Below are 20,653 nucleotides of genomic sequence, written 5' to 3' on the forward strand. Positions count from 1 at the left end.
TTAGATATGCTACTCTTTTATTTATTTGTCAAAAACAACTGCCTAAGTCACCTAAAGCTCTGTATATTCAATTTAGATACATCACTCTTATTTTATTTTATTTTAAAAAAAATGTGTTTCATAGATGATATGACAGAGAACATACTTTCTATTTTATTTCCTGATTATCTGAAATAAATTAGATCGGGGGCCAAGCTTCTCTCACACATCTAGAGGTATGGTTTCTATCTAATTTTAGTGAGCTATATTAGGTGTAAATTTTAAGCTCCTATTATCTCTAAAAAATTTCGTTCAGGATGAATGATCTTAACACAAATAAATATGTTAATTTTATTTTTGTTCCAAATCTAATTGATCGAAATTATATAATGGCACACTGTATAATAATTTCTCATTATCACCTCTGTCTCAAAACATATTAAATATTTGATTTGTCAGGGAAACAATAGTACTCAAATTTGCAGAAGTGGGTCTAGTCCCAATAAATATGTGGACATGGAATGGTGTGACATCTATCAGAGGCATTGCCTTGCGTGTATTCAATTTAGATATGCTACTCTTTTATTTATTTATTTATTTGTCAAAAACAACTGCCTTAGTCACCTAAAGCTCTGTATATTCAATTTAGATACATCACTCTTATTTTATTTTTTATTTTTAAAAATGTGTTTCATAGATTATATGATAGAGAACATACTTTCTATTTTATTTCTTGATTATCTGAAATAAATTAGATCGGGGCCAAGCTTCTCTCACACATCTGGAGGTATGGTTTCTATGTAATTTTAGTGACCTATATTAGGTGTAAATTTTAAGCTCCTATTATCTCTAAAAAATTTCGTTCAGGATGAATGATCTTAACACAAATAAATATGTTAATTTTATTTTTGTCCCAAATCTAATTGACCGAAATTATATAATGATACACTATATAATAATTTCTCATTACCACTTCAGTCTCAAAACATATTAAATATTTGATTTGTCAGGGAAACAATAGTATTCAAATTTGCATAAGTGGGCCTAGTCCCAATAAATATGTGGACATGCAATGGTGTGACATCTATCAAATCTTGTCTGCTACTGCCGGAAATTTTTCAACAACACCAGTCACGTTTATGTTATGAATTTATAATATATGTCCTGTGTCTGTAGTTTATGGTTTTACTGTTATGTATTTCTTATTGGTGATATTGTTTTTGTTAATGAAATTAAAATAAAGTTAAATGTTAAATTAATATTTTATTATTTTATTGTTAAGTAAGAGAATTTTTATGATAATTACAGTTAATTGAATTAAATTCAGAGGGTAAGATAATCAAGTCAAAGTAAACACATGAGTCTTGTGATTTTAACAAAATAAGAAGTATAAGTGAAGACGAACAACTTGTTATTTAAATTCATTATAATTTGTTATATCTGTCACAAAGATTCACTTTCTAATATAAAATTGTGAAATAAAATTGATTTGTATTGATGAGATGCTATCCGAAAGAGAATTGAAAAATGGATTTGGTTAGGAAAGTAAATTGCAAAATGGATTCCAAATTTGACTTCAAATTGTTAAAACACGTCTTAGTTGATTCCAAATGTGTATATATATGAACATAGCTTGCATAATAAGAGCTGTGTATATTATTATATATCATCATCGTGCTTAGCGTGTGTACTTGATGGTGCACGATTTGAAAAGAATAATATGAAAAAATGAAAGTAAATCTTGCATTTATTGACTTGCTGGAGATTCTAGATAGGGGCAGGTGGTGATAGAGAGAAATGTGGTGGAGATGTGGCGTTAATGGATTTTATTGATTCTCAGGTCAACCATCACATGTGGCATATAGTATTGTTTTTTCTGGTGGTATTGGTTATGAATATATGAATAATATGACATTTAGTACTCTGACTAGTGGATAGAAATGGCCAAAGGTACATTAAATAGCTGTTTCTCGTGTAAAGATATGGCAACCTGAGAAAACCATGCCCATGACACGTGATACGTTAAGTTCACACCGCTACTGCGGTGGATGATCCAACGTGGGACCCGCCATTTTTGGACCATTCAGATCAGATCACGACAACCCCTGTCATGGACCATGCTGACGAGAATATTCTATTCCTCTTCAGAAATTATTGGATATTTCGATCAATATACTGGAGTTAACATTGGCCGTTCACAATTATATTTGGCGTTCTATTTTCTTTTCCTCTTATTATTTGATATGTAGTTATTATAATTTTAAGGACCAATTGCATAATTATTATAATTTTAAGGACAATTGCAAAAACAAAATCTGTAAAAAATTCCTTTATAAATGTCTTTAGCAATTATCTCTTCAATAATCATGAGAGGTCATTTTAATTAACTTCTATTAAAGTGATTGTGTGAGAAAAAATTTGTCCCGCTCCTTACGAAAGTCTCTCTGAAACGATTCAAAAAAAAAAAAAAAAAAAGGTAAGACAATAGCACTACCACTTAAAAAGAAGAAATAGGAACAATATATATATATATATATATTTTTGGCAAGTGAGATAATTAAGTTTGACGAAAAAAAATGTACAAAAGAAGGCATCCAACACAAAGAAACGTCCCCAAGTCCAACATGAACAAAGTACTGCAACAAAATTAAGATAAAATTCGGAACAAATCGAAATTCTGAAAAAGGTTAAAAAGAATTAGACAAGTTATACAAGATGGAAATTATTATATATGGTATGATGTCGGGACTTTTTTATATTTTCATTTTAAGAGAGAAGAGATGGAATATCATAAGATAGTTATGAAGGGCCGATATATTAATACCATTATTTGTTATGATTAAGAAAAATAATGAATGCTATATTAAAAATGGATGTTTTAGAAGAATTTTGATCTTTTAAGTTAAATATTTTCTAAGTTATCTTAAGTTGAATTTTTTGCAGATTGGCACGTGATATATAAAATCTATCTACTGTTTGTGTTAAACCACTCAATTAATTTAAGGAAAATTTGAAAATTGCACTTTTCTGAGATAAAAAAAATTTAACAAAGTTTGAAAATTCCACTATTTTGAAAGAAGGAAATTTTTCCATACTCTCTCTCCCTCATTTTTTTCGAAAAAGATCGCTTCCTTTCTCTCCTCTTGGAGCTTTGGTTCACTCTCTTTTTCTTAAATCTAAATTGCAAAATTCTTTTTTTTTTTTTTTTTTTTCACTCTCTTTTTTTCAAGTTTAAATTGCACTTTTTTTTTTAAGTTTAAACTGCAAAATCCATTACAGGGGCTTTTAATTTGCATATTCATTTTTGGCTTGAAATATTCTCCCAATAGTGGAAATAAGCAAGAGGAGAAAGAGGAAGTGATTTTTTTCGAAAAAGATGAGGAAGAGAAAACGACAACCTCGTTAAAATATTGTGAATTTTTCTTATTTCAAAACAGTGCAGTTTTTAAAATTTGGTAACTTTTCTTTTATCTTATAACGTGTAGTTTTTAAATATTCTTTAAATTAGTTGATGTGATTTAACATAAGTAGTAAATAGATTTTAAATGTCGCGTATCAATCTACAAAGACATTCCAAAATGGCTAATAAATTTCTATTCTACAACGTTTTATTGGGTTGTTAATGAAATATAAGAGTATAGTTTAATGATAAAGATTTTTACTTTATAATTTGGAGGTTGATAGATTAAGCCTTAAGGAGCACAAATTATAAAATTGGTATTTGTATTTTGTTTTGGTTGAAAAAAATAATAATTACAACAAAATAAACACATGTATGGAGAGAGGTCCAAATCTCTCAATTCCTTATAGTGGAACCCAAAAAAGTAACGATAGTTACAATGAAGTTTCACCACAATGGGAGGAGCGTTCTCCCTTTCCTTCTTTTTTTTTTTCTTCAAAATTAAAGTGTGGTGCTGCCTTTTCGTGCATAAATATCATTGTTATCTTATGTCAAACGAAAATGAAACCTCAAAAATTATTAATTAACACATTATTATTTGCAAATACTACATAAACAGACTGACTAAAATTTTATAGAGAATAAGATAACATAATGAAAATGAAACCTTTCAAAAATTATTAATTAACACATTATTATTTGCAACTACAACATAAACAGACTGACTAAAATTTTATGGAGAATAAAAAATTGCTAGCTTGCAACCATATACTACCAACTTCACATAAAATAATAAAAAGGGGTTGAAGGATGCTAAAATTCATATCGTTTGTTTTTATTGCATTCATTTGTATTTAATCTTATCATATTTTATTGGGAAGGAAAGAAGCGGCAGTAAGATAAGGCAGTTGTGCATCATCACATTATTATTATTATTATTTTTCAATTATATAATTATTTATTCTTGGAAAACCAAACCCTGTTCACATTCTTACTCCCAATTATGTCAACTACACATTAGGTCAACAGTGCATCCCATCCCCTCCTTCCAGCGGTGATTTTGTTCCATTTGATAATTGGTAGATTAATTTAATAAAAGTATTTCGATTATAACACTCTATAGTCTATAATAAATTAATATATTTTTATACAATTATTTTTTTATATAATTATTTTTTTAATTTGAGAGTTTATATTTAATTAATTTATTAAATTTTATTGGTCGTCGGGTAGATATTCGTGAAGTAAATTTTTGAAATATAATTTTTAAATTCCACACTTGACTTAAATAGTGCGTATATTATGAGTTCGATACATATATTTAAAAAAAATAAAAAATATATATATATATATATATAGTCTAAAGTCATTTAATTATTTCTCCTTAAGAGCTGTACGTGTACGTGCGCTTGTACAGCACATATGACTCGAATAAGTAGGGTGCGCGGGTGCCCAATACCTTGTCGTCATTAACTTTTCTGCAACGACCTCTGTATTCACTCAACAACCAGGTATACATATACATTATGGTGACATTACCCTACATCATATATATATATATATATATATTAGTATATGCATAGATAAATAAAAGAAATTAGAAAAAGCTGAGGAACCACAGTGACAGAGATAAATAAAGACGTGTCTGTAAAGAAAGAGAGCCAGGCAGATAGTGTGCTTCTTTCTTTCTTTCGAGGAATAGAATGGAAAAAGGTGAGCCACAATGGGAGCCACAGGTGGAGGGGAAAGAGGAAGAGGAAGAGGAAGAGGAAGAGATAGAAACAGTGGAAGTGGCTTTGCGAGGAAGAAGGAATCGAAATCGCGACAATGACGCTATTTCTACTACTACTACTACTGCTACTACTGCTACTACTACTACAGTTACTGTTACTGTTAGTAATGGCAAGACCTCAGAGTCTTTCAATGGAGATAGATCTATAATCCAAGAACAACAATTTAAAGAGGAAGACCTTCAATTTATTAATGAATTTGATGTCCAGAAAGGAATTGAAAAAGAAGATGGACAACAAATTTCAGAAAGGAACGTTTACTATGACCAACATCAAGGTACATCCATATACTATTCATTTTTTCCCCCTTTTGTAGTTACTGCCTATCCCTCTCTCTCTCTCTCTCTATATATATATATATATATATATATATATATATATCTTCATTCTTACCTGTTATGTTTGCCTTTGGTTTCTCGGTCTCTCTCTTTCTTCTGCTTTGACTGCGTTCTTCTTCATCTCTGTCTCTGTATGGATAGTATAATTTTGTTCTTCTTCTCTTTCACTGTGAGCTTTAAAAACAAAAAATATGGAATAAAAGTAATGCTTTGGACCCCATTGCCTCATCTTTCTTCACCCTTCTCCCTTAGGGGGCCCTTACCCTTCCTACTTATTCACGCCAAAAGCTTTCTGTTCCTAAAGTACTATTATATCATTAACTGAGTACATATATGCATATATGTATGTGTGTGTGTGTGTATATATATTTATATATATTATATCTTTTAAATCTATATCTGTTCTGTCTCAATTTGCAAAGAGTAAAGTATTTTAAGATTTGCTACGGGGAATCCCATCATCCTTCAGTATACTTCAAGGTACATAAACTGGACTTCGTTTATTATGCATATGTGTGTTCATGTATGCATGTGATTGAGGCATTCTTTATCAGATTAGAGATTACTTAGGGATGTTGCTTTGATTGGTCATCGATCTGTACATTAACATTCATATACTGGATCCCCATTTTCTTTGTTTTATCTTATTTTGGGATTGGTGCAAGTTTTTAGTATTCTTTAATGAATGCTCAAAAAGAAGTAATCAACCACAATTCCAATTAAAGAATTGGTAAATGGTTAGAGCAACGAAGATACCGTGACCGGCGATGATGAGTCGGGTAGTTGATGGATTGGAACAACAGTTCTCGTGAGAGTAAGAAGTAGGGTTGATGGGGAATGTGATTATTGATTTGTGTGGAAGGGATATTCTGCTGGAATTTTACTTTGTTGGATAAGAACAGTACTAAAGAGAGATTATGAGTGTGATTCACTGGGTCATCACAAAACAGAGACCTGGGAGTTGAGAGGCTTGTGTATATGCCTATATGGTTGAGACGAGATTCCGCATTTTTTAACCAAATGACATTCGCTTAAGCTCAACAGACTTAAGAAGGCCCCCGGGCTCATCTTTAGAGCTCGACTAGCCTTCTAACTACATGAACCATAATGGGGGAATTAATTAATTTTTATTATTGTTTTGGTTTCTTTTCCAGAAACATTAAGAGGCCATAACAATTCCTGAGAGAGATTTTTGGTTAGATTAATTGAGTGGCTTGTTTTTATCTATTAGAACTTAAATCTTTAGACCTCATTTACTTACTTCCTGTTTCCCTTATTAGTGATTCGTATCTTGGGGTTATGTGTTTTCCCTTCATTTAATTGGAATTAGCTCTCTGGGTAGGTTGAAGCTGTAAGTTCTTACAAGTTAGAACATCACAAAATTTGAAGTATTCATTGTCAATTTGCTCATAATGTTGTATTCAAGGTAATTGCGTCTGTTCTTCCTACTAAAGTTCTTCTTTATTTATTTATTTATTTTTCCCACACTTTGTAATTATTCTATATTTATCTCCCACTTCATGATGTGAGTTTGCTATTGCTGCCTTTGTTGGAAGAGAACTGAACTTTTGAACTGCAGCAGATAATATCCTTTTCTTTGTCCTTTTTTTTTTTTGAAAAAAACTATTTTTTCTTTTTATTTTTCTCTTTTTTAGTTTTTGAACTTCTTCTTAAAGATTGGCAAAAAATTTATGGATACATTCGTCATTTGGATCTCATAGGTACCTAAGCAGATGCAAGTGATTACTAAAAGGGTTCTTTCTCACAATTGCTGTGTGTCTTTTAGATCCTCATGTGTCTGAACTTTAGTCATGCCTTTATGTCACTGCAGTCTCTTTTTCTTTTCTTTCTTTTTTGGGTTCATTCTTTTGACTAAATTGTCACATACATATGAGATTCACTTTTCTATCTAAGACTTGCCATAGTTGTTTAAAGTTCATGTCCTAATTTGTTTACAAAAATTAACCATCTATACCTTTTTATAAAGCACAAAACAGTGGTCATATGTCTTGCTTGTGAGGCCACTTGAACTCAATTATTCAATTCATCCTTATGGGACAATTTGATGTTTGGCGATGTACAATTACATTTTCTGTTTTCTGACTGAAGGAATATGGAAATGTCAAAACTGCTGTTGGACCTACCAAAGTGAAAGTCCTTGGATTGACCATACTCAGAACCATATATCGCTTTTGCATATGTCGATGAACGTCAAAACTGTAAATCAACAAGGACCATGTTTCGTTTGTGAAACTGAAGGTCAGTAAATGCCATGATTTCTAAAACACCAAGAACCTGTCGCAATTAGTATAAATTGAGTTTTTTTAACAAAAAAAAAAAGAAGAAGAAAGAAAATAAATTATTTCCCATATTAATTCAGATGCTGTAATTATCAGACCTGTTTAGTTGTTCCTCAGCAATTTTACCTGACAGATAGCTTAACTAGAATTTAGGACATGGCAATGTAGTTTTAAATGCAAGAACTTTTTTCCTTTCAGTCAATGAATACGATGCATGAAACGATATCAAAATTCCAAAGTTTCTGTTTACTTTCTGAGGCTTGTTTGATACGACTGATCAAGTAAGATCATAGCACCTGTTTCTTATATGTCTATTGATACATGGCGGGCCTTTTCTACCTTCAATGTTGGTAGGTTTTTGATTTACCATCTTGATATTGCCACATAAAAAAATGAAAGGGTAAAAGTAGGAAGATTTATTATGGTCACCAAATTCAATGGTCTAGGATTATATGTTAAGGCATTTTTTGTATTGAGTAACCAAAAATAGTCGATTATTAAGATACAGTGACGTGTGGTAATGTCATTATACACCAAGATCTCATAGCTCATTAAATAGCTGCAGATTAGAAGATTTGGATACAATGAGAATATCTATGCAATATCATATGATGTTATAGGTGCAATAAAATAGTAATAGCCACAAAAATAAATTTGTGGAATTTGTTGTTACCTGTCACCAGAATGGTTTTGTGTTTATAATATGCTTTGTCGTATTTAACTTGGCTGATAAGAAAACCTGCTCTGTTTTGCATACAATGTGATAATTCCCCTTTTCTTATGCTTGCTAGTGGATTGGTAACTATCTTTTTATTTTCTCAAAATGTGCTTTTGAATTCTGTGAGTGGACACAAAATCAGCTAAACTGGATTGGGGATGATCACTAGTTTCCTTTTGGTCTTTGTTAGCCTGCAAATCTTTTAAATTCATTTAATTTTCTTCTCATAGTTCTGTACATAAATGATTGTGATTGTGTGTGTATTTGGCTCGAGTTTGGTAATGAATGTGGATTATTTGCTGCATGATTGCAGATGCTGAGCCCATCCATGGATCTTTTGTAACGGAACATACACTTGGATTTTCTGGAACAGAAGATAGTAGTGTTCAATGTTCTGCTTCTGAGAGAAATCCTAGAGATGACGGAGTAGATGTCACAGTAAAGAATCTTAACGTTCAAAGGAGTCTTAGTAATGTAACTGACCATCAATACGAGCAAAATCTGAAGGACAATGGCTTGTCTGGTTTCAGTCACCTGCCTACTGAAAATTTGTCTGAAGAACATAATAAGAGTTCTAATTCTTTCAACAACAATATTATAGATCTTGCAGATATTAACCTTGTAAAAGAGAGTCACCAGGAAATAACAGAATTAGATATTGAGAGTGTGTTAGAGAAGCAGGATACACATGATTTGTACTGCCCTAATTGTAATTCTTGTATTACCAGAAGGGTTATTCTTCGCAAAAGAAAACACAAAATTCGAAATCCCGGCGTAGATGCAAAGCGTAACAAATTGAATAAACTGGTTCACTCTGAGTTGGATTCTATTTCTGCACATGCAACAAATGATCAAGGTCATGATGCAGTTGACATGCCTCTGGATGATAGCACAACACCTGCAGCCATTGACTACAATCGTCAGAGGGAACCAGAAATATTCAGATGCTTATCCTGCTTCAGCTTTTTCATTCCAACAACAGGTATCGATACATCTGAAAACCTTATGTCCTGTCATCTCATTTGCTATATTGTTGCAGTTCAATATTATTATTTGGATATTGGTTCCTCATGAGGATGGTGATAAAAGCTGCAGTTTTCTGATTGTGCAGTAACGGAAAAGTTGTTTGAATTTCCAATAACATACGGTAGTAAATATGAATGCTTTATTTTTTGTGTGAGAAATGGGCACAAACTTCATTATGCCAAGTAATGCCTTCATTTTATGTCATAGGCCTTCTCAAGGTACTGAAAGATCACTAATAGGGATCATGTCTCATGCTTTTTAATTGCTAGTCAGATAAATCTTTGAGTGAAATGTCTGTGCTGCAACCATGCTTGGTGTTTTTTTCTATTTTGTTTGTGTTGCAAAGATTGAAACTCTTGCAAGGATCGGATTTCCTTGTATCCCTTACGAAAGAACTAAGGAGAAAACTGATAGGCTTGCTGCAGGCTACTTTACTAGGCTGTTCATGAGTTGACTCTTGAGGTTTCTGTATGATGCCAAAACCGCCAAAGGAGAACCCTTAAATTTAGCCTGTTAGGCACAGTGTTGTTCTAGGTGCACGCCTAGGCCCACGTCTCATACAGGTGCAACACTTGCGCCTATTGTGTGCCCAGGTGCACCTTTGACAACATTTTCTCCTTTAATGTGGAATATGAATATGCTTTAATAGGAATTTAATTTTTTAATTGTGCGCCTCGCTTCACTCAGGCGCGCGCCTTGCCTTGCGCCTAGGCTCCAAAGGACCTCTAGCGCCTTAGTGCGCCTTGGGCCTTTGATAACATTGGTTAGGCAGTAGTTGTCTCCAAAGTGGCATGGGCGCTCTTCAAGAGGAGACATGTCTATGCCTCTTTGTCATTCCTATTCAATTTTATCGTGCATATGGACTGCATGTGGCCAGCTTGATTAAAAATGCAGTCAAAACTTTATGTGGAGTAGCAGTGACATTAGTAGGATGCAAATGTCTAACATAGGTTACCTTTTTATAAAACTTATGTGAAAAGTGGATGATTTAAAATCATAAATAAATGTTATTTCTGGTATTTTCTGATTTTCAGTATTTAAATAACTATCATACCATTCAGGAAAAAAATAAAATAACTATCATACCATTATCAGATTTTGTCTCATCTTTTATTATTTTGAGCCTTTTATACGATATCTTCTCGTCTTTATTGTCATCAATGATTCAATACTGCTTCTCAACTAGTTCGTATTAGCAAGAAGGGTCCCACTCTGTAAGTTTAATTTGTCAGGCATTTGCATTTTTTTTTTTGGGCTCCATCCATGCCATCTTTATGCTTATCCTAACTTCTTGTATTAGCATCTTTCTAGGTTTCTTTTAACTCAAAGTTGACTTTCCTTTATTTCATCATCTGGTTTTGGTTCTTCTGACTGATTTAAGATATCTTGGATGGTTTTCTTTTTTAACAGTCCCAATGAGAATGTGATGATAATTACCTCTCATATGGTAAGTTTAAATAGGCATGAACTTCAACCCCCCCACCCAACAAAAAAAATAGTTGTAAATTTATGGGATTTACCATGTATTGACATGAAGGAAGAACATAAATACAGTGTTTCTATGTGCTACAAGTGACTCCTTGAATTTGAGTCATCTCCAATGGAGTATTGCATTTGTGACAAACATGGCATGGCAATTTCTAGTTCCTCATTTCTTATCTTATCTATAATATTCAGGGTCTTATAACAGATAGAATGGATTTTATTTTGTTAAATCTTGCAGGAAATAGTTTTAAAAGTGAGAAGGAGAACACACAAAACCTTGAAGAGGCACCGGTAATGAACAAAAATTGGTTTTTCTCTATTTTCTCATCATATAAGGGGGAAACATCATCTGAACAAGGTACTATCTTGGCTGTAATGCTTTTAACTGTTTAACTTGTTTGGGAGTGAAATATTTTCTGTTTTAGTGAAATTGATTACATTATCTTTTCCACCAATATTTTCAGTAACTTATTAGAGTTGGTCTCTTCCACTAGTAGTAAAAGAAATTAATGAGAGAAAACCGTTTTGTTTTGTTACGCATTTACTTTGCCTTATTTGTAAAGTTTTCCAGAATGACCAGATGCATTTGGGCCACGCTAGCTTCCGTCCTACAAGGATGTGGTCTTGTTAAAGAAAGATTTTAAACCAGGTTTAAGTAAAGCTTGGGAGTAATCTTGGATAAATATAAAATTTAGGGAAGAGAAGTTGGAACTAAAGCATGGTATGGGCATTGTTTTAGTACAATCATTTTGTAGGAAATGACAAAGATGTGTGCTGGAGGTCAGGTTTAGCATTCAATATTGAATAAAAAAAAAAAAAAAAAAATTGAAATTGGCCTAGTTATGGGCATTACATAAAAATTACTTTAAACAAATACAAATGGGTAGGGATAAAGCTATTGTTGTGGCATTGTAAATGTAACAATATTTAGTGATGTATTAGATATGTTTAGTTTTCAAAGTCCCTTGTGCTTATATACATCTACCTCTTTCATTATGTGCTAATGCAGGAAGTGGTCGGAGGGAAGATGTGGAAAATGATAATGTTGGAACCCTGATTCCATCATTTAACTTGAATATTCAGTATGGTCAAGTCTCATCAGTACAAGAGGAACCATCACCTTCTCAATTGCCTGGTGTTGGAGGACTTGTAAATGGTAGTACAACTAAACCTCAGGAAGGTAGATATGATGTGCTGCCTACTTCAGCACAAGGTCCTGAACTGCTTGGAAAAGTGACAGTCGATGTAGGAGAGAAAATAGATGAAAAAATGAAAAAAGGCACAGGTAAGGAAAATTATTTAGTTCTTGCTTGTGAAGGATGAGTGCAAAGCCACTTTAAGAATAGAAAGATGCTGCTTTAAGATCTTTTAAATTATATTTTATTACAAAGTCATCTCATCTTTTTGTCCCCACAACACATGCTACTGCATTGACCAATGTCTAATTTTGTTGATCGTGATACTAAATTTCGTTGAATTTTCATACTAAATGTATATGGTCTTTTCATACAGATATGTCATGGCATATTATAATTAATCGACAAAGATAACATCCACATACATGCATGCTCGTAGTTATAGCCGCTATCACATATTTCTTCCATGCTTGTTTTCCTTGCTCTTGATATTTCTAGATATAAATTGTTTTGTGATAATATTTACCGATGACTGGTCGAACAATTGGTCTTGTCTTGCATTTGGTGAATTATACAATGGATGCAACATATGCTGCATTTTCTTAAACCACCAATGCAACTTTATTTGTTTTGGTGCAGGAGGGGCTGCACTAGATCATTCTGAAGTAGATAATAGTGATCAGTTGAGGTCATCGAGCACTTCCAATGGAATGCTACTCAATCGTGAACATGATCGTCCAGCAACACAACTTACCAGCGGAACTCCGGTTAATATTGGGGAACCTGCAGAAAATGTTACTTTGATACCTCAACAAGATGGACTAAAGCTTTTAATTCCTTCAGATGCCGGGGCTTTAATTTATGAGGAATCAAAGACAGACCAGAAACTCAATGAGGCTATAGAAGAGAAAACTGAAGGTATAACTTTTTGACTTTGAATGAAAATAATAATGTAGAAGACTAATATAGGAAGGCATGTTTGGTCATTCTAACTTCCTTCCAGAATTGGCACGTAAAATTTGGTTCTATTTCCAACTTCATTTTAATCTGTAGTCTTTTAAGTATTAATATTTGTCTTTGAACATGTCGAAAATACTGCCTGTTTCTCCTTTTGTAGATCTGAGAGGAGGTTGTCTTTTAGAACTTTTAGACTTTTCCTTGCTGCAATGCTTTGGAGATGAGCTATTTTGTTGTTGAAGTTGTTCAAGTGTTGATGACATAATACATTTAAAGATCATGACAGTTTTAGTTTCTTAGTGAGTTTTTCGTGTATATTGAGTTATTGACTAAAACATATGCAGATTAGAATGACACTTTCTTGTTACTGCTGACATATATTTCAGTATTCATAGAATCAAATATGGATGATAGATCTAAAGTTTTAACAGATAACCATGATGAAAATCATCAAATTGTTGAGGCAGACTTCTCAGCAGATCTGTGATCCAAAATGGAAGTTCAGATAGCAAAGTAATTGGTAGAAGTTTGTTAATGATAGCTTATGATGCCTTCGGCTACAAACCACCTCCATTTGCATTTCTCTTATTAGTGCTTCGTGCTGACATATTTCAACTCTTACCAGCAAGTACTCCTCAAAATGCATGCAAATGTTACACACTGCTAGGTCACAGGTTGGAAGTGGTTGTCAGGTAGACTGCAGAAGGGTGTGACCGTGTGTCTAATATAATGTTTGATATCAACCTTTTATAATATGATATTTATCAACTTATAAGATTGCATTAATCAAGAGAGCCTTGAAAAGTGGTGGGCTTTGGTTTTATAAAGAACTCTTAACAAACCTGAAAGCTGGTGGCCCTGGTAGGGGCTAACTTTCCAGTTGGAGTGTTTTCTTAACCCAAACTAGAGATACAGTCTCTTCTGTTAACTTGACAATTTGTACCCCAAACACAATCTGTAATGTAAACTACTGCATTAAAACTAGTAATTCTATATTTGGACACAGCTTTTCCATGTTAGGAATGAAAAAAGTGATACCTTTGCATTGGCAGATGGAGGCAACCACTTTGAACTTTCTCAACATACCATCACTGAAACGAAAGTGTTCATTCATACAGAGGAACCCTTGAAGGCTGATAGCGATGCCCTTATTCCGCCAGTACAGGATTCATTACTTCAAGAGACCCAAATCAATGTTGGTAAAGATTCAAAGGATATGCATGCGGAAAGTAATGCGGGTAAGCAATAAGATTTTTCAAACTAAATTTATATATGATGGTGACTGAAAATCTTCATCACCAGGAGTTGACTTTCATTGAGTACTATTAGTCTAATTTAGAGCAACATGCAAAAAATCTTCTTCTACTGTTTGAATTTCTTCAGCATGAGCTACTTCCATGGGGAATATATATTTAACCATTAAATGACCTAGTTAGTCTAAGAACCAACCATCTGAGTATTCCATATTTTTGTGTTTTTCCTTACGCCTACTCATCATAAAGTTTTTGGCTTTCATATCATAATTATATATTTTAATTTCCATGTATGTTCATTCTCATGCGTCATGTTTTATGAATTCGGGACAAGTAGGATTTTTTCTCTACTGACATGGTGCAAATTTTTAACAAATTTGACATGTTTGTGATTATATTTGGACACAGCTTTTTCATGTTGGGACTGAAAAAAGCGATACCTTTGCATTGGCAGATGGATCATATCGCATTGAACTTTCTCAACATACCATCACTGGAACCAAATTGGTCATTCATACAGAGGAACCCTTGAAAGCTGATAGGGATGTCCTTATTCCACAAGTACAGGATTCATTACACCAAGAGAAGCAAATCAACATTGGTAAAGATTCGAAGGATATGCGTGCTGAAAGAAATGCGGGTAAGAAATAAGATTTTACAAACTAAATTTATATATGATGGTGACAGAAAATCTTCTTCACCAGGAGTTTACTTCATGAGCACTATTAGTCTAATTTGAAGGGTTCTATAAAAAATCTTCTTTTCCTGTTCGACTTTCTTCAGCTATTTCCATGGATTATAAATATTTTAACCATTAATGGCCTGGTTAGTCTATGAACCAACCATCTGACTAATGGAATGCTTTACCCGTTTGTAGGGCAAGATTTTATTCCAATCAGCAAGAACATCCTTGAACCTGATAAAATTTTATTGTTTTTAAGTTGCAAAGTACAATATTGGAAGAAGTTCAGGTGAGCGTCCAAAAGGATGCCTACTTTCCGACATATCCATGTGGTAGGCTGCTTTCTCCAACTTTTGGGACAGCTTATGCCTCTTTTGAGTTGCAACCCTAATCGATGGGAAAGACATTTTAAAAGCTGATATATTGAAACCTTCTCTCAGTATTAAATTGTATTTGAATAAAAAATAAATTATAAACAGGTATTTGTTTACAAACACATTGAAGTACAAAATATAAGCTTCTTAACATGCAGAAATAAGCTACAAACACGTGGCAAGCATAAAATGTTAGTAAAACATGTATTTTATGAAGTGTTAGCTCAAATTTCTTAGGTGATTAAAAGCCTTATGTATAAATTTCTTACATAGAGAGCTGCATGTATGCTAAGCTTCGTGTATAACTTTCTTTTTGTGATGTCTCGCTTACATCTCCAAAGATATTTTTGAGTTATGAGGCCAAACCAATTTCAAATGAAGTCATGAGAATCAGATTTTGGATAAAGGAGATGTGGATTTTTTAAAATTGCATTGGATAATTTTGTTAGGAAGAAATGGAGAACCTGTGAACACACAGTGCGCTACAGCACCTAGTCAGGTGTCATGCAGGACCACTTGAGGTCCCATTGGCTCCTTAGGTGCCACACAGCCTTGGTTCTTGTTCAGTGTTCCGCTTTCCGAGTTTGATTTTTGACCCTCCAACCATCTGATCCAATAAGCAGATATCACGAGTTTTGAAAAAGCCCATACTTTCCTAGAGTTGATCTTTATACTAATTAGATAGCATATGATGGGTTGAAGGATAAACTAAAAACTTTAACTTTTAAGAAAACCATCTATAGAGAAACATCTTTTATGCCTGTGGTTGAGAAGTAGTGCCCCACCAAAGATGGGACAAGATGGAGTGGTTACAGTGATTCACCCCTTCCTAAATGGCTAAATCCCACTTTCCTACCCATACCATAACTGCTGAACTCAGCTCTTAGGTAATGACAGATTGACCTTTCTGTTAAAACTGATGTGTTTTCGCAGTCTTCTAAACCTAAGTGGTGATTCTATATTCTAAATGAGTTTTCACTTGCTTATGGTTCTCACTGGGTGTTGAATTTATTTACTTGGTCACTTCATGTGCTTTGATTGTATCCATTGTCGATACTCTCCAGTAGTGGGTTTTTGATATATTATGACCATGTGATTAACGTAAGTTGTCTAGGAATTGTGGGGTTTGGGGTTTAATAGCCATTGTGGCAATGGGCTTTCCATGGTGGTTTATATGAGTCTGTCAGATCAAGTGGGGTATAAGAACTGCATAGAACTAGCACCCCTGCGTGTTGATCCTTACATTTTTCGTAGGGGCTCATCTCACCGGGGTGAGTTTGACGTATTCTGACAAGTTATGCATATTGTAACTATGGTTACAATTTGGTCAACAAAACCCCTTTTATTCCCTACTTGCCTGGACTCAGAATTTTGAAAGTTTCAGCTGAATCTGTTGAAACACTGTTAAGTTTCATATGAGACGTGTTATGTAAAAAGTAAAAACTACTTGATTGAAGTACTATCCTCTCAATGACAAATAAATTTGCGACTCTAGACCAATTTTCCCTCATCCATTTTGTTCTCTTTGCTTGTATTCCTAACTTTTATCAGCACAGTAGCGTCTTTATTATGACATTGCATGATTATACGTGTATCTTACGCATATTGCTTCCCAACTATAAACCTTGTCTATGTGTCCTGTTACAATGTGATGCAGACAATGATACAATAATACAAGTAGAAGAGCCAGTCGAACCAGCAGCTTCTCAAATGGCCCAAACTATTATCACTTCAGCAGAAACAGGGACTATGCCAAGTATTGAGACTCAAATTCGTGTGGGCGATCAAAAGGGCATTGAAGCTAGAGAAGTTTATGGATTGGATATAATAAAAAGCATTGTATATGGTGGCTTGATTGAATCAATTACAAGCCTAGGTGTTGTGTCCTCTGCAGCTGGTGCTGATGCTTCCACATGTAAGTATTTTAGATACTTTTGGCTGTTGCTTAAATCAAAACAATTTGACAGGTCAGTATATGATATAATTAATTATTTATGTCATCCTTCAAATTGTTTTATGTTGCAAGGAAGTTAAGGAACTTATAAAAAGTGGATTATTTTTTCCACAAAATTTCACAATTTGAACCCAATCACAGAACAAGGGTGGATGAAAGTCGATATGGATGGCTTCTCTATTCACACCCTTGGTCCTTCTGTAACTGGAGATTTAATTAAAACAGAATTAGATCAAGGTGCATGGATTGTGGCTTTGCTGCTAATCTGGGAGTTTGGTAGTTCAGTTTTAGTTTAGGTTTATTCTATAAAATGAAATTTCAATAAATAAATAAATATATATATATAAGAATAAGGAAAAATAAATAAGAATAAGGAGCGTTATGTCGCGTTTCCGAGGACCTCGTTTCAAAAAATACATCCCCTGGGGGCTTTACCGGGACTAACTAATAAAAGGCCTAGAGCTGGAAGTAATCTTAGAAACCAATTGAGCTTTACTGGGACTAACTAATAAAAGGCCTAAAGCCGGAAGTGATCTTAGAAACCAATCGCGTTCCTGGAAAAGATCTCAATATCGTTTTCGTTTGGAGGAAGAAAAAAATTTTGCGTTTTCATTATGGTCTTACAAAACGACAATTACTTAAATACGTTCGTATCGCCGGAAAAGCCAAGGGGTCAACAGGCCAGGTTTTACTACCCCACCATTTCAATCTGGGCTTCAAGGTAAATGTGAGGGGTTCCTCCTCCTCTTTAGAAGATTTTGTTTGGAGTCGGGATTTTCAGTTTGTGATCTGCTCTATTTCCTCAGAACCCTTTCTCTAGGCTTTTGGTTCTTTTTTTCTCCCATTCATTAAAAGAAAGAACAGGGAATATATATATATATATATTTAGGTTATGGGGGAATTGAATTACTGTTAACTCCCTTTCTATGTTGGTTTATTTTTGGCTCATATTTCTTTTAGGAGAACAGTTTGTGGTTCTTGGTTTATATCTCATCAAATTGAGAGGGAGTAATTATCTTAAGAGATGGTATGTATTTTAGATGATATAAAGTATGGATGCTACAACTTATATTACTTTGTATGAATCTTTACACCGAAAATATTAGTTTTTGTTAGAAGTGAGATGGGTATTAGCCCCGTCAAATGTATAGCCTACAGAAAATAGGCTGGTGCACTAAAAGTAGTTGGTTATATTTTATGAAACCTGAAGTTAGTTTCAATTTTACTTTCTCTAATTTGATTCATTGCAAATGAGGAAAATGGTTTTATCAGTTTAATGCTATTTATTTATACTGAGAATATGCATCAGAAAACTTTAGCCTAATATCCTCTAGAATGCATGATAAAGTACCTTTCAGATTATACAGGAGCATCACTACTTACATTCTGCTGTTGTAACAAAATATCTTGCTCAGCTGAGTTTGTTAGTTTTGTTGAGCTTATATATTCTTTTGGGTCTTCAAATTCTGTATTAATCTTAGTCTTGTGTTATTGCAGTGAATGTTTTGGCTTTGGGATTGGCTAATCTGATTGGTGGTCTTTTCCTCATTGGTCATAATGTAAGTAATTTTGTTGTCCATTCTTAACATCAGCATATTTTTCACAATCACGAAAAAAGTAGTATGCTTTTACATGTTGGGTACCAGTAATGTGGTTTTCACTCTAAAAATGACTCTAGTTGAAAGCATTTCGGATCAAAAATAAATAATAAAAAATCACATAAAAATGATCATGACCTAATTGTTGGGTGCAATTTTGTACTTTGACTAGATTCTAAATCGTGTTCTTGAGCTTTAGAGCTCACATGAGACACATTAAAAATCTAAGCAGCTTGACATGGTATGGCATGTAGAAAGTTTCCATGAAAACCAGAATCTTCAGCAATGACTTTTCACTTTTTTTCCCCTTAATTTTGGAAACTCTTCTGTATATCAAATAACAGGAACTTTATGTATAAATTTCCCATGAATTTGTAATGGCAAATAAGTAGGAGAGAAACAGGACCACATGCCATGAATTTTTACTATGGACTCTTTTACATCAGCAATTCAATTTGTGTTCAAGTATGCATGCTCATTTCTCCATGTTTTTATTTTTATTTTTATTTATTCATGTGAAAAATCTGGTAACCTAATATAAGCACGTCTATCAGGATATTGAAATCCAATCTTGGTAATCTGATAAATAAATCATCTGCTTATATATGATTGTTGGTGTACACCATCCAATACTCGAGAAATTTATCCTAGAGGTGGATTTTTAACTGTATTTGTACACCAAACTAAAAGACCAAAGCTGGAACTCCACTGCTGTTGATACATGTCTGATGACCTGTTTATATTATAAAATCTGCTGCTTTCTGCATGTATCCAAGTTACTTGCATTGTGAACTTACGTGTGCATTTGCAGCTTTGGGATATGAAAAATGACAGTTCTGAGAGCGCCTCCAATCAAGCAACTAACCAAGTAAATCGGTACCAAGAACTACTAGGCCGCAGAGAGAATTTTTTCCTTCATGCAACTGTTGCTGTGTTATCGTTCCTCGTTTTTGGCATATTGCCTCCTGTCGTCTTTGGCTTCTCGTTTCGAGAGAGTGACAACAGTGATTACAAGCTTCTGGCAGTTGCAGCAGCTTCTCTTTTATGCATCATTATACTTGCAATTGGAAAGGCGTACATTCAGAGGCCAGCCAAGTCTTATATTAAAACGGTGTTGTACTATGTTATCATGGGATTTATGGCCTCGGGTGTTTCTTATGTGGTAGGGACTCTGATCAAGGAACTCCTCGAAAAGCTCGGTTTGTTCCAGTCAAGTTTGGACGTTGCCATTCCCCTACTTGAGAAGGCACCAATGGAGCCAGCATGGAGATCATCCTATTGATGTCACAAATTACAACAAATGCAGAGTTTTTAAGAGACTTGATCGTAGCAGAGCGGCATAGCTGAAAGTAGATGAAAAAGAGCTCCTTGGGTCAAGTATTTTTGTATTTCATGAATGACAAGAAAACCCATTGAAATTTGACCAGCAACATTTCTGCTGGTTTCCTAATAAAAAGTTGGGTTTATTTAAATAACGAAGTTGTGCGCAAGTTAACATATGTTGCAGTTGGTTTTAACTCCATATAATCCTGCAAGAGAAAGTAAAGGCACCCAAATAATATGCTCCCATCTCATCGATCGAAAAATAATATTACTCCTTAGGTTTCTTTTACACCATAAAAGTACCAGACGAGCTGCAGCAAAGCACTCCTGGATCACTTTA

The 20,653-nt window shown here is 33.8% G+C and overlaps 1 protein-coding gene across 3 annotated transcripts; it reads left to right on the forward strand.

Moving 5' to 3' along the window:
* Window positions 1-4,965: 4,965 nt before the first annotated feature.
* On the forward strand, window positions 4,966-20,465 carry LOC132312842 (membrane protein of ER body-like protein). 3 transcript variants are annotated; one of them, XM_059811373.1, is made up of 11 exons: window positions 4,966-5,446; window positions 7,617-7,766; window positions 8,839-9,507; window positions 11,275-11,394; window positions 12,046-12,321; window positions 12,812-13,090; window positions 14,182-14,367; window positions 14,837-15,022; window positions 17,096-17,353; window positions 18,890-18,951; window positions 19,802-20,465. In XM_059811373.1, exons 1-11 carry the CDS (start codon window positions 5,083-5,085, stop codon window positions 20,270-20,272), a joined length of 3,021 nt encoding a protein of 1,006 aa, XP_059667356.1. In that variant the 5' UTR covers window positions 4,966-5,082; the 3' UTR covers window positions 20,273-20,465. The 3 variants fall into 3 exon arrangements, with proteins under 3 accessions (XP_059667356.1, XP_059667358.1, XP_059667359.1); XM_059811376.1 differs by lacking the exon at window positions 4,966-5,446 and adding an exon at window positions 5,612-5,987; XM_059811375.1 differs by lacking the exon at window positions 7,617-7,766 and having other exon boundaries at window positions 4,967-5,446.
* The last annotated feature ends 188 nt before the right edge of the window (window positions 20,466-20,653 follow it).

This window comes from Cornus florida, unplaced genomic scaffold (genome assembly GCF_030987335.1).
Source record: "Cornus florida cultivar Cherokee Brave unplaced genomic scaffold, ASM3098733v1 CherokeeBrave_3.0.0_Hap2_Chr06, whole genome shotgun sequence".
NCBI lineage: Eukaryota > Viridiplantae > Streptophyta > Magnoliopsida > Cornales > Cornaceae > Cornus > Cornus florida.

Bases quoted from the DNA above. Each gene is read 5' to 3' on its own strand.
- LOC132312842 (XM_059811373.1), top strand. From the start codon at position 5,083: ATGGAAAAAGGTGAGCCACAATGGGAGCCACAGGTGGAGGGGAAAGAG. The intron at 7,767-8,838 runs GTCAGTAAATGC...GCATGATTGCAG, and splicing joins TTTCGTTTGTGAAACTGAAG to ATGCTGAGCCCATCCATGGA. The intron at 13,091-14,181 runs GTATAACTTTTT...TTGCATTGGCAG, and splicing joins TATAGAAGAGAAAACTGAAG to ATGGAGGCAACCACTTTGAA.